Source organism: Tiliqua scincoides, chromosome 5, assembly GCF_035046505.1.
Source record: "Tiliqua scincoides isolate rTilSci1 chromosome 5, rTilSci1.hap2, whole genome shotgun sequence".
Taxonomy (NCBI): domain Eukaryota; kingdom Metazoa; phylum Chordata; class Lepidosauria; order Squamata; family Scincidae; genus Tiliqua; species Tiliqua scincoides.
In genome coordinates, this window is record NC_089825.1 from 15,301,211 (window position 1) to 15,315,448 (window position 14,238).

At 43.0% G+C, this 14,238-nt stretch overlaps 1 protein-coding gene across 4 annotated transcripts in view; it reads left to right on the forward strand.

Moving 5' to 3' along the window:
• PARD3 (par-3 family cell polarity regulator) overlaps nt 1–14,238 on the forward strand; it is a 647,691-nt gene that overhangs the window by 626,896 nt on the left and 6,557 nt on the right. For 3 of the 4 annotated variants that reach the window (XM_066627797.1, XM_066627794.1, XM_066627796.1), the window contains 2 exons: nt 1,041–1,161; nt 11,077–11,204. In XM_066627797.1, coding sequence (XP_066483894.1) covers nt 1,041–1,161; nt 11,077–11,204 — 249 coding nt within the window. The remainder of the gene's footprint in view (nt 1–1,040; nt 1,162–11,076; nt 11,205–14,238) is intronic. The other variant, XM_066627795.1, reaches the window with a different exon arrangement.

Here is a 14,238-nt window from a genome sequence, read left to right on the forward strand (position 1 = left end):
ACAGAGACGCCTGCGTTGGCTCGGTCATGTCGTGAGAATGGATGATGGCCGGATCCCAAAGGATCTCCTCTATGGAGAACTCGTGCAAGGAAAGCGCCCTACAGGTAGACCACAGCTGCGATACAAGGACATCTGCAAGAGGGATCTGAAGGCCTTAGGAGTGGACCTCAACAAGTGGGAAACCCTGGTCTCTGAGCAGCCCACTTGGAGGAAGGCTGTGCAGCATGGCCTTTCCCAGTTTGAAGAGACACTTGGCCAGCAGTCTGAGGCTAAGAGGCAAAGAAGGAAGGCCCATAGCCAGGGAGACAGGCCAGGGACAGACTGCACTTGCTCCCAGTGTAGAAGGGATTGTCACTCCCGAATCGGCCTTTTCAGCCACACTAGATGCTGTGCCAGAACCACCTTTCAGAGCGCGATACCATAGTCTTTCGAGACTGAAGGTTGCCAACTAACTGTGCCACAGAAGTTTGGGAGAGGGTCATTTATTAGTAGATGCCATTGCAGGTTATAAGTTCCCCCTGGCTGGCAGTGTGGTGTGCCTTGACAATTTTAGCACATGTGGTGTGCGATGAAAAAGGTTGGAAATCACTGATCTAGAGAGACCAGATTTATTCAAGCAATCTTCCAAAGGATCCATCCATCCTGTTATAAATATGATATTGATGTATCCGTTATTATAATATCTCATAAATATTAATACATCGATAGTAATCCTAAGAAGGAAATTCCTGATTTCATCACTGATACTACTTAGTCGTGACTAACTTAAGTCCCATGAATTTTGAGAATTCTATCTTTCTTAGGCTAAAATTCGATATGTTTAATCTGTTCCCATACTTTCTTAAGATTTTGAGTCGCTTTTTTGTGACTGAGTTTATTTATTATGAAGAAGTAATGGAACTGGTTTTTGCAATATGACTAAGTTGTTATTATATATTTGTAAGACCCCCCATGCTATGTTGTATCTGCAAAATAATTAGTTTTATTTTTGAAGAAAGAGAGTTTATTAACGTCTCTTCTCCCGCCTGTCTCTTTTTCAGCAGCCGATCAACTTCTAGCAATCACAACCGGATACAGCGCCTAAGGCAAGAATTTCAACAAGCAAAGCAAGAGGAGGATGTAGCAGATCGGAGACGTACCTACAGTTTTGAACAGCCATGGGTAAGTTTACCTACAGCCTCTGCACACTAGACTGTACAAAGTCCTTTGCATTTGCTCAGGGTCTCTGCCTCAGCTGCTATCCTTAATCCCTGATGCAAGAACAGTGCAACTTAGTTTCAAGTTCCTGGGTGACCTTTAAACTCCTGACCCTTTCCGTCTGTGGCCCAACATTCCTAATTTCATTTTGTGTCATGCTCTGCCATCTGTCCATTGTGTAAAGGGTATTGTTTGCCTCGTGACAAGGCCTTACTAGGTCACATCGATGTAAACTAATATTTCTGTCTTTCAGTTTATACCCACAGAGGGTTTATGTAGACACTATTGACAAAGGACATGATTCTTTGCGTGTGTAAACTGCAAAGTCTAAAATGAAACAAGCCTTTTATGCTGGACTTCATTTGACGAATACGTTAAGAACAAAAAAGAAGGGATGCAGGATTCCAAACCAGAAAAGATTTTCTGTATTGGGAATTGGCAACTAGATTTTGTAAAGGCAAGAATAGGAGACCAGAAGAGTTTTATTCTCTGTTCTATCCTTCTATGCATGGGTAAGCAAGTCTTATAAGAATTATTTAATTTCTACCATTGCCTTGCCTTTTGATCAAATCCCCAAGGCAGCTTATATAACCAGTGGTACAGGCTTGCTCCCATATCCATTCCGGAACCCCCCCCCCCACGGATACCTGAATCCACAGATATGGGATATGCCCCGCCCTCCATAGGTGAGGGAAGCTGTATTCCACACAACCACCCACGGCTATACGGGGGGGTCTTCTTCTTGCACCCGCATTCTCAAAATGGTTGGCAACCTTCAGTCTCGAAAGACTATGGTATAAGCCTACAGCACCCGGTATTCCCAGGCGGTCTCCCTTCTACGTACTAACCAGGCCTGACCCTGCTTAGCTTCTAAGATCAGACAAGATTGGGCATGTGCAGGGTAACAGTTAGAACAGGATCACATTTGCTGACCTAAGCATATGGGGAGATTCATATGCAATCAAATGTTTGAACACAACCTAAACTGTTTAGGATGCTTCTTTTCACACACTGATCCACCTCAATTCAGTGGCTGATAAACCCACACTCTCCCAGTAGGGAAGAGACTAACAGCACAATCTTATGTGTGTCTACTTTGAATTCGTTGGGACTTACTTCTATGTGGCTAATTCCCATGTAAGTGTGCATAGGATTGCAGCCTAAGCCTCTAAGTTTTTGATGAGATTAGACCTACATGTAATTCTGTTCAAGACTTTCGGGGCTAGTCCATCCATGAGGCCAATGGATGCAGCTGCCTCAGGCAACAAATTGGTGAGACACATCTCTCTCCACCTAGTTGCCCCCACTGCTCCTGTTTCTGCTCCCTGCACTGAAAAAGGGACAGAGGGGAATAGGAAAGGTATAGGGGAGGACAGTGCTAAGCTAGAACATTGAAGGAGCAGAGACTGGCACATCAGTGGGTAAGGGGGGGCAGGATTTGGCATGCCTCCTCAGGTGTTAGGAGGTTTTGGGCTAGCCCTTTTGTTAACAACCTTGTAATCGCTGTGCTCTTGAGAAATATATAGTAACTTTTACTCTCTGGCCTTAAGGAGCAGAGCTATTCGATATGTATATTTATGAAATATGATGTACACATCATATTTGTTAACCTGGAAAACAAGAGTGTTTTGATGTCCTTAAAAGATTTGGAATTGCAGCCTTAAAAAAACAAAGGACAACAACCTACTTTCAGCTGCTTCTGCACGGAATGCTTTCTGTAAAATATATAGGTTTCATTTCATTGCTCTGTAGTTTTGGTTCTTGCTGGAACCAAGCAAATAAAATGATGGTTTTATTTATTATATTATACTGCCCATGTTGTGTTGGATACAGTAAAGATAATGCAGAAACCCATTTTTATTTACACGTTTGAGGTTCCTACAAGGTTGATTCCCATTCTCCACTATGCGGTTTTTCTGTTTAATCTCGGAATGAGGCGGGTTAGGGATCTTGGGAAAACTGTCTTGAGAAAAACATGCACTTGGGAGAACTTGAGGGCTTAACTACCGAGGGTCATGGGCCAAATGTTGTCTCTCTAAGCACCATAGCAACTTTAGACAGGCAACCTTCCCTTGTATTATAGTCTCTAGCAATGAGTGAGTGGGGAATTATTTGGATGACAGGCTGATTACCTCAGGAATGGAATAATTTCCTAAATTGTGGGTCAGAACACTGACCTTTCCTTTTCTCTCTCTCTTTTTTTTCAAACAATAGGGACCTCTCCCCCATTGGGCTGATCATACAAATGTGTTTAAAGTGACAGTAATTCTGGTTAATGTATTAATTTTAATCCTGAGTCTTATTGTTGCCTTTGTTGAGAGCCTGCTCTCTTGTGAAAGCAATTGTTGGGGTGTGTGTGTGTGTGTGAGAGAGAGAGAGAGAGAGAGAGAGAGAATGTGCATACTTGCTCATGTATCTTTTTGTACAAATGCATACGTTTTGAAAAAATAGATCCAGCGCATCTTAGAATTTCTGCCCCCCCCATGCCTTCCAACCTGTGTAAGATCATTGCACTTGGAAGGGATAAAACAATGATCTCATCCATTGTGAGAGTGCACAGTCATTTTGGCTTTGCAAAACAATAAACCCATCTTTTAAGCAACATCTACAGCTTCTGAAAATAACCTTAAAATCACAGAGGTGCTCTTCCCCAAAATGCACCCAGATGTGGTAAATACAAAAGGATGTTTAAAACATAAAAGTGGATTACTACGTGCACATAGAAGGATACTTGAAAGTATTCTTAAATTCCTGGTTTTTCTGTCTTGTCTGGAAGTAAGGTTGTGAAAAAATGCACCTGGGCAAGGTCTATTGTTATAACTAGTGCATGATCCCAAGGGAACTACTTTGTGTCACAAAGCGGGTGGGAGAAGGCTTAAGATGGATATAAAGCTTTAAATCCAGAACAGTCTCTGTCATTCATGATGGGAAAGCAAACTCTGTTCTTCTGGGAAAGCAGTCCTCCATTCACATGGCTTTGTGACCTACCAAGTGAAAACTCAGATGTGTTTTTCTTTACGACGGTGATTAGCGAGCTGAGATTCGAAGAGCAGAGAGAGACAATACGAGAGCAAAACTTTTTTTCCAAGTAAGTGAAGATTAGGTCATATATCTGACTTATAAAAAGGACGTTTTGCTGAGTCAAAGTTTCCAGTCCTGCTGGTTGGTTGGAATCACATGTCCCTCCCCAGTTTGTCCCTCCCAAGTGTCCATTTCAAATTCTTCCAGTCTGAACCCCCTAGCAGAGTCTCTGCTGACTGGCTGTGGGACAGCTGGCACTTCTGGCTGGACTTATATCTACCCTGCCAACAATTAATGAACTGCTCTCTCAAAGGCAGTCAGTCCAACATCTTTAATGGATACAGACATTCCGATTTAAAATCTTTAAAGCATTTCCAGAAAAAGATCTGGGTAGGAAAGATGATTTTGAGGCAATGACTCAGAACAGTATGTCTGACTTGTGATAAATGTTGTCAGAATGGCTGCTGAGCTTTTCCAACCATTTATCATTTCATTAATGGCCCAAGTCAGAGCCCTTTCGGGTTCCAATGCTCATATGGCCCCTATTCACACTCTGTTTGCTTCCTTGTGGAGGACTGCTCTCTCTGTGTAGTATACCCGATGCTGCCAGAAGTCTCTGATCATGTAGGAATTCTAGAAGTTCTATAGCAATGATTCCCAAACCACTTAGCAGTGGGACCCACTTTTTAAAATGATACTCTATCTGGACCCACTTAGCTTTATGAGACTAAAAAAAGTTTTGGTGACCTTGCATTCCCCTTCACCTGGCCTTTGGTAAGAGCTGAGGCAAGTTTGCCTCCTTGTGAATAAACCCACATGTATAGCTCAGTTTTACCTTCCACAGGGTTCAATACATTTTCCTCATCAGCTCAGATAGAAGGAAGGGAGCTCAAGTGCTTTTTGGGCCATGCATTCATCAGATTGGGACCATTCTGGTGGCTCTGCATTCCTCCCAGCATGCCCTTCGAAGTGTACTGAGAGGCATGTTTGTAAATGCACATGTGCAGCTCAGTCACAACCCACTGGTGGGTGCCAATCCACAGTTTGGGAAACAGTTCTACTGTGTTCAGCTAAGTTTCACGTTCAGTTTTACCATTTCCAAAGTCTAAAAATACTCCAACATCATTTCCATAATTACAGTTTTCAGGAGTAGATTGCACTTTATATAGCCCTCAAAGGGTGTATAGAATGTTTGGAGAATTGAATATTCTGAATTGAATTGAATGTTCTGCTAAAGTGAAGTTATGTTTCTATAAGGTGTACTTACACTGAGTCAGACTATAGGTTCATCTAACTCAGTGCTGTCTACAGCGACTGTTGGGAGTGACTCTCTCCATGTTCTGACAGGGTTCTTTTCCAGCATTACCTAGAGTTGCCAGGAAATGAACCTGGGACTTTGCATTTGTTTTACCACTGAGCCACAGCCCCTCCTTAAAAATGTTGCGTAGCTGCTACGTAGGGATGGCAAAGGGAATTTAGAAGATAAGGTGATTTTGATAACCCAGTGATCTCATAGTATGGTTTGGGTATCCTGCTCTATTCATGGTCTTCATTCCTCCCCTCCCAAATACTTATTCGTGTTTCATAAGTGAAATTCAAAATTCACCATGCAAGTCTCTTTGTCTTAACTTTTGTAAGCATTCTTACCTGTCCTTTAGAGCAGGGGGACCTGCTTGGTTCATAACAGAATGAAATGTTCTTCACTCCCTGACGACATAAACACAGAGATGTTTTAAAAAATCATACTATCAGGAACATGGTTTTAACCGTTGTTGTTCTGATTTCATTGTGATGTTCAGTGCATCCAGTTAATGGGGTTGAGTTAAGTGTATATCTAGTCAGGGCAGAGATAAGGTCAAGAAGGCTTATCTCCTGCTAATTAGCTTTGGCGCAGCAAGTGCAGTTTGCACCTCAGGATCCCTTCCTGACTGTGAGCTCTTGCTGCAAACGGATACAGAGTTGATTGCCTTAATAATTAATAATGAGTTTTAAATTGATAAAATAACAACGGGTGAGTAGCATCTACCCTAGGAGTAACCGTTCAGCAATTAGCTGTGTTGTGCATCAGGTTGAAACCTTGGCTTGCTTAACAGGTTTGAAGTTTCTGTAAGGAGGTATAAGGCATTGACTGAAACAAGAAGTGGCCAGAGGTGAGACAGAACTTAGTTTCCACCACGGCTGAGTGGAACCTACCTAATCTAGTTTTGTGTCTACTTTTGTAAATGTCAGAAAAATCGCTACCATTTTTGCCTGTGTTTTAACGCTCATGAAAATATTCTTGCTGTTTAATGCTCTTTTATTGACTTCCTGCTGCTGGCCCCATTTCCATTCTTTTCCTTGCCCTTGCTGACCTTTAATCCGATTGGCTGTGGTGATTTTGTCAACTGTGTCGCTGTGCTGTGTATGAAATGGTTATGTCCATAAAGCCATGGGAAAGGAATGAGAAGATTCTTCCAATTTTGGCGTCTTTAATGAAAGCACAAGTTCAAAAGTTGAGAAGCATCGTCCCCAGTGGTCCTCAATAGCAGCGTCTAAGTTCAGGAGCTTCCCAGGGAATATCTGTTTCTCAATCAGTAATTTAACCACTTCAGGACATAATAGCTTTCCGTGATGCTGTTGGGTAGTCTCTCTTTCAAATGGTATTCCCAACTCCAGTCACTTCATTAAGCAGACAATGGAATTTATTGACTTGAAGAAATCTCCAGCTTCCAATATCCTTTTAACCAGCAAACCCAGCAACTTTTGGCTTTAGCCAGTCTTAGGTTATTCATGTCAGCCCAAGTCATGAGTATTTAAAAATGATTATCTGTTACAGCAGTGGGTCCTAGTTAGACATCACTTTCCCATCTTCTTAAAAATAAGTTGATTTTAAATGTGTCATTTTGGGTGCAGGGAGAGGTCTTCCACTCATGGAAGCTCTGCTGTCTGGATTTGGACTTACCTGGCACCGCTGTTCCACCCAGGGCTTTGGCTGATGAGTCAGAGAATTCAGGGTGAAGTATCTAGGCCAGGAAAAATCTGGCTCCAGCCAGCTTGATGGCTGCCCAGCACTCAAGCCAGCCACTGGGAATCACCATAGTCATCATACCATTGCTGCCTGGGCCATCACAGGCACCATGTGACCCTGGACATTCCTCCAACCTGATCGCACCTTCCTTCCTCATTGGTGCAGCTGACACCTATGCGTGATGACAGGACTCCATGAGTTATTGTGCCGGGACGGTCCGTGGCAGTTCTGAAGTCTGTATTCTCCCTGGTGGCAGTGGGGCTGGCTGTGACAAGGGTGCTGAAGAAAGGAGAGCAGTGTTTGGTGAGGGAGGAGCCCTGTGGTGTTCGGAGCATGGTCTAAGCCATGCTGGAGAGGCTGGTGGATGGCTCATGGGTTTTACAACAAATAGATCTGAGAATGGAGGTGAGACTGATTGCATTGGGCTGGAAGCCGAACTTGTACGCAATGCTCAGTGTGAGCATTTGCAGGACAAGCTGGAAATTGCTGCTATTTCCTTTCTGCTAACAGTTCTTTGGACCCAGTTCAATACTCCTAGACATGTATTTTACAATACTAGTAAAAGGTTGTAAACTGATTCCCATTCTCATAACAACTGCTAATTTTGCATGTAACTTGTTATCCCTTCCTAAACCTAGCCAAATTCATAAGTTTAACTGTGTATAATTTATTCCAGTTCCTTTTCAGCCCATCTCCCACACTGGGCCATCTGCCTTTTTCCATTTACTGGTTATCTCCATTTTTGATGCAATAAACAAAGTAATCGCAATTTCTTGATTTTTTTTTTTTAATATCACATCATCTATGAAACCTAGTAACTGCCTTGATGAGATACAGGGTATAAATAAAAGAATATACCTCTAATTGCTTCAGCCCAGTGGCGTCACTAGGGTTTGCATCACCCGGAGCGGGAGACCAGCACATTACCCCTAGGATGGATCTCCTCTCATGCAGTGGGCAGGGCAATTCCCCCGGGTGGTAGGTGTGGTGATGTACCATTGCTCCCCCACTGGGTTTTTTTTTACTATAACTTTTGATAAAATAGAGATATTTCAACATGATTTGTTTCATTCCATTCCGCATGAAATTACACATCAATTGATCTATAACAGGGGTGTCCAAAGTTTTTGGCAGGAGGGCCACATCGTCTCTCTGACACAGTTTCGGGGGCCAGGGGGGGAGGGGGAGAATTAATTTACATTTCAAATTTGAATAAATTTACATACATTTACATAAATGAATATATTGAAGATTAACTTATATGAATGAATGAAGGTGTTGCAATAGCTCAAGGCGTATAAAAGGCCTTGCACAAAGCAAGCCTGGCCTTTCCTTTGCAGCCGCTACTGCATCATAGACGTGAAACAGCAAGCAGTGGACGAAGCCCTCATCCCACAGCTCACATGAGAGGTCAAACAGTTGCCCTCACGCTGAGAGCAGTTGTGTCAGGCCAGTGTGGACTCCAACAAATCTCCAGAGGGCCAGAAGCTCATTGGAGACTGGGGGCTCTCTGAGGGCCGCACTGAGTGGCCTCGAGGGCCGCAAGTGGCTCCAGGGCCGAGGTTTGGGCACCCCTGATCTATAACATGATGGTATTATTTGAAAATACCAAGATTAAAAAAATTTTTGACCAGCAGTGGTGTCACCCTCCCTGTGCGTGTCACCTGATGGAGCCCGTATCCCCCTCGTGATGCCACTGCTTCAACCACATCCTCTTTCAAGTTCTGAACGTTCTTATAATTCCATCACATAGGCATATCATTTGCATTCGATTGTGTACATATTTTTCTGATGATGCCTTCTGCACAAAATAATTCTTATTGTAAGTGTTTCTGCAAAACATGTTCTGCCTACTGAGGTCTTGAACTTGACCTCAGTAGAAAGTCTTAAACTAGACTGCTTTAAGGATCTTCTGTCTGAACGCTATACGTGCTGAATTTCCTTTTCTCCTGTGCTTCTCTTAAAAAAACGTTCAAAGCAGTAATGATCTTCACTTAAGTTGCATCGTGGAGGACATAAACATATATTTATTTGTATAACACAGACTTGCATGTTACAGTGTCCTTGACTGCTGTTTGATTTAAAAGGTCAGCACTTGTCATAGATCTCCTTGCAGACAAGGCCAAAGTTCTTGCAATTTGCACAGTTAAGACAGAGCCGGCTTTGTTTGATAGCTTTTAAGAATTATGATAATTATGCTTTGCCTCTTGCGGCCCTGTTTGTACAGGTGTTAACTAGTTTGGGAGTTCATTTCTGAGTGCGCAGTTTATGTTCCAACGCAGAGAAATATATTTTTTCCACATTGTGGGGGTTATTTTCCATTTCTCATTCATGATGTATGTTGTTGCCAGGATTAAAAATTGTGTGCAGATGTGGAATGAAACTAAAAAATAATTTTCCTGAAATGTATTGTCAGTCATTTACAAAATCACCAGCCTTTTTGTCCAGATTTTTATTTATCAGCAGTTGGAACGCCAACTCAATGTAAGTAAGGATCAGATGAAACATTCGCTTAAGGCAGTGTTTTTCAACCAGTGGTGCTTGTGTTGTGTCTGGCCTCCCAATCTGGAAGTAACTGATGATGACATCATCACCAGTTACTTCCGGTGGTACTTCCAATACCATGCAAGGCCATGCAAAGTGGTACAGTGGGAGACAAACGTTGAGAAATGCTGGCTTAAAGTATTCAAGCTATTTCCAATAATCCTTCAGGATTGATTGTTTCATTCATTCATTCTCCTTCTCTCCACCATAAAAACACTTGGGGTGGATTCCACAAACAACCAAAAAATATGATGTTTGTGATGAGCCAAAATGCCTTAAACAATTTTGCAACCCCATTCACAAAGTGCAAATTTATGGGGGGAAATTGGGGGATTTTTGGAGGGGGGGGGAAGGAAAAAGATGGTGAAACCTGTAGCAAACTTAATACTGCCATGACAATGTTCCTTGATCTCGTGGTAGGTGGCACCCACCATTTTTCTCCTAGGATTCTAGAGCCGTGTTTCTCAACATTTGACCCCAGCCATACCACTTTGAATGGTTCACTTCTGGTGGCATTGGAAGTGCCACCAGAAGTAACTAGCGATGATGTCATCACCAGTTACTTCTGGATTGGGAGGCCAGATGCTGTGTGACAAACACTGGTAAGAGGCTCAGCTCTGCCTGCTAAGCCAAGACTCCTGCTGCTTTTGAGTTGCACTGCTGGTTTCACTGCTAGGTGGCAGGGGTCTGGGGGTCCTGAGAGTACCACCAGACACCACCTCAAGTACAACCAGTGGTACAAGTAACACTGGTTGAGAAACACTGCTCTAGAGTGAGGGCATGGAGGATTACCCTTCTTCTGTTTGATCTCAGAATACTGCATGATGATATTCAGATCCCCACTCAGGCCATGAAATTCTACCTAGTAGCTAAAAATAATCCTTTAGATTCATCCAAACTTCTCCTCATCCACTTTCAAAGGTAGAAGAAAGAGTCAAGAAGGAAGATAATACCTACCACATGTTTTAAGTTGTCTTCCTATCTCCCATCCCTAAGGGATAATATTCTGAACTGGCTGATGTAAGCTTTTAATCAGTTATACACCACTGTATAACAACAGATGAATCCCCTTCATTTGCCTTGTATTTCGTATTTAGACTCAGTCTGTGATATTTCAAAGAAGGAAGATTTGGATATTTCAAATGTACCCTGTAAAGAGCCTCTTGTGCAGCCATTGTTTAATGCCTGTGATAAAAAGTCCATCTGAAGCTTTTTGTTGAAAGTGTCATGTTACTTGTGTCCCTGCAATACAATTTCTTACTGTCCTAAAACAGAAAGCTGCAATGCTCTTTCTCTTTATATCCTAGCCAAATTCAAAGACGTATTCGCAGAGCGGGAGGCATTCTGTATCAGTAGAAGTCCAGATGCAGAAACAACGACAAGAGGAAAGGGAGAGCTTCCAGCAAGCTCAGCGGCAGTACAGTTCATTACCCAGGTATGGCTATTGTCAAAAGCTCTTTGGCAAATGTGTGGCTGCAGCCATTTCGTTCAGAGGGAAACAATGGCAGTGTTGAGAGGATGTGCTAAAAAGGTGGGTGCTACAGCCAAGGTTCGGCATGAGGTGGCCATTCAGAGAGTGGTTGTTACATATGGACAAGCCTCACAAAATCACTGCAGAATACCCCAGGATTTGAATCAGTATTCAAAAGTATTCTGCAGCTCATGGATCTGGATTCTGAAATTGTAGGGCTTTATTAGTTGGCAACCTTCAGTCTCGAAAGACTATGGTATCGCGCTCTGAAAGGTGGTTCTGGAACAGCATCTAGTGTGGCTGAAAAGGCCAATTCGGGAGTGACAATCCCTTCCACACTGGGAGCAAGTGCAGTCTGTCCCTGGTCTGTCTCCCTGGCTATGGGCCTTCCTTCTTTGCCTCAGACTGTTGGCCAAGTGTCTCTTCAAACTGGGAAAGGCCATGCTGCACAGCCTGCCTCCAAGCGGGCCGCTCAGAGGCCAGGGTTTCCCACTTGTTGAGGTCCACTCCTAAGGCCTTCAGAACCCTCTTGCAGATGTCCTTGTATCGCAGCTGTGGTCTACCTGTAGGGCGCTTTCCTTGCACGAGTTCTCCATAGAGGAGATCCTTTGGGATCCGGCCATCATCCATTCTCACGACATGACCGAGCCAACGCAGGCATCTCTGTTTCAGCAGTGCATACATGCTAGGGATTCCAGCACATTCCAGGACTGTGTTGTTTGGAACTTTGTCCTGCCAGGTGATGTCAAGAATGTGTCGGAGGCAGCGCATGTGGAAAGCGTTCAGTTTCCTCTCCTGTTGTGAGTGAAGAGCCCATGACTCGCTGCAGTACAGAAGTGTACTCAGGACGCAAGCTCTGTAGACCTGTAGGGCTTTATGGGTTCTTGTATATTATAATATCCCATAATGAAAGGGAAAATAGATCTGAACTTGATTAGACGGAAGTAGTTGTAATTGGAAGTCGTCTTTCTTTATAGCTTGCAACAAAGTGAATTTTGGATGATGTAGATGAATGTCATAAAAGAATTAATCGAGTGAATAGGGAGATTACCATGAGAAGCTATATCAGATTGGGCCTCATCCAACTTTCTGACACATTTAACTGGTTGCAAAATTTAAGTGCTGCCTATAGACAGACTTTAGTTTAAGATCAAGATTTATATGCAAAGTGTTGACAGGCAGTTTAGAGTTCAAGGGGGAACTGAATTGTCAGGCAGAGGCGGGGATGATTTCAGCTTCCCAAGCACTGTACCAAAGAACTTCAGGCGTGGTGTGAATCACTTAGGCTGGTTTGGGGGACAAATAATAGGAATCGTGTTTAAGGGAAGTCTGAGATGGTCTTGGAAAATCATGGTGTTTGAAAGCAGAACAGGGGGATCGGGTTAGGGGACAGAGTGGTACCTCACAAAAGTAAAGCAGAAGTTTTCAGTTGAATGGGGTGGGATGGGAACAACTTTTCTAAAAGCCAAAAGATTGGTTGTTCACAGGACAGAATTTAGTGTGTGCATACATTAGTTTCTCTGGGCTGGCACATTCTCTCTCTCTCACTCTGGTTTCTTCTTCTCTCTCTCAGCCTTTTCCTCCCCCGCCCCCCAACTTGCTTAGACCTTCAAGCTCTGCTCATGTGTTTCCCAAAGGCCTTTGGCTGGCCTTTCTAGGAAGCTGGATGCTGGATTATTTGAATCTTCTGGTTTGATCCACCTGGTTATAAGAACATAAGAAGCGCCCTGGTGGATCAGGCCAAAGGCCCATTTAGTCCAGCTTCCTGTATCTCACAGTGGCCCACCAGATGCCTCAGAGAGCACACAAGACAACAAGATACCCGTTTCCTGTTGTCACTCCTTTGCACCTGGCATTCTGAGGTAGCCTACTTCTAGAATCAGGAGGTTGTGTATACTCTTCATGGCTTGTAACCTGTGATGGACATTTCCTCCATAAATCTGCCCAATCCCCTTTTAAAGGCATCCAGGCCATGTGCCATTGCCACATCCTGTGGCAAGGAGTTCCACAGATTAATTACATGCTGGGTAAAGAACTATTTTCTTTCTGATCTGGTCTGATACACAATGTTTTTGTCTGATGAAATTATACTGCATCATTATTTCATTTGTGAAACCCTGTGGAATAACCTTCACAGAGCGATACAAATATTCACAATTCAAGGAAAACAGTTTGCTCAAAGTCTATGCTACAAAACAGCCATGCCCCAAACAAATTACTCCAATCTTTATTTCCCTGCTTCATGAATGTTCTGCATTCACACAGTTATAAATATTGATTCCAATGTTCATCAATTATTTCAGTATCTTCCTGTAAATGTGGTGTGAACAGTTTGAACTAGTTTGAACTTGTCTTTGTTTCTAGCCTACAGAGTTAGATGAAACCTGCTCAATTAATCTTTGTCATTTTCAATGTATAAAGTCATATTTAACTCCCAAGTTGGAGCCTGATATTGTCAAGTCACTTAAATGTCTCTCAGAAATGATCGTGGCTTCACAACCTCAGGAGGTTCATTCGGTTTGCTGACTTTTGTTTCACTAAGTGATTCAGAAGCAGTGTTGTGTGAGAAGCTTATGTAAACCTAAACAAAAGCACCCATGATTCACATTGGATAGCACGTATATTCACTCAGAGATCTCATTGTGCTGTACATCAGTAGGTAAACATTATGGCCTTCAGTTTGCGTGCACGGAAAGAGAACAGAAATGTCAAGACCATGTAGGTGCCTCACTTTGTGATTTGATTATTTAATCATAGTAATATTTGAATTATCGACACAGAGCCTCGGAAATAGCCTGTAGTTGTTGATTATAATTTGATGGGTGGTTAGTTGGAAGGTCCAGGAGTGAGCATTTAGTCCAGTCATTTTGAGGTCAAGGTCTTGAGCAAGGTTCGGCGACTGTGGCCGATTGCTGACCAACAGGTGAGACTTTTATCTAGGAAGCAGCAGCGGTAGCAGCCCTGAGACTCCATGAAGCTGGGCATGCGGCTGTGCCAT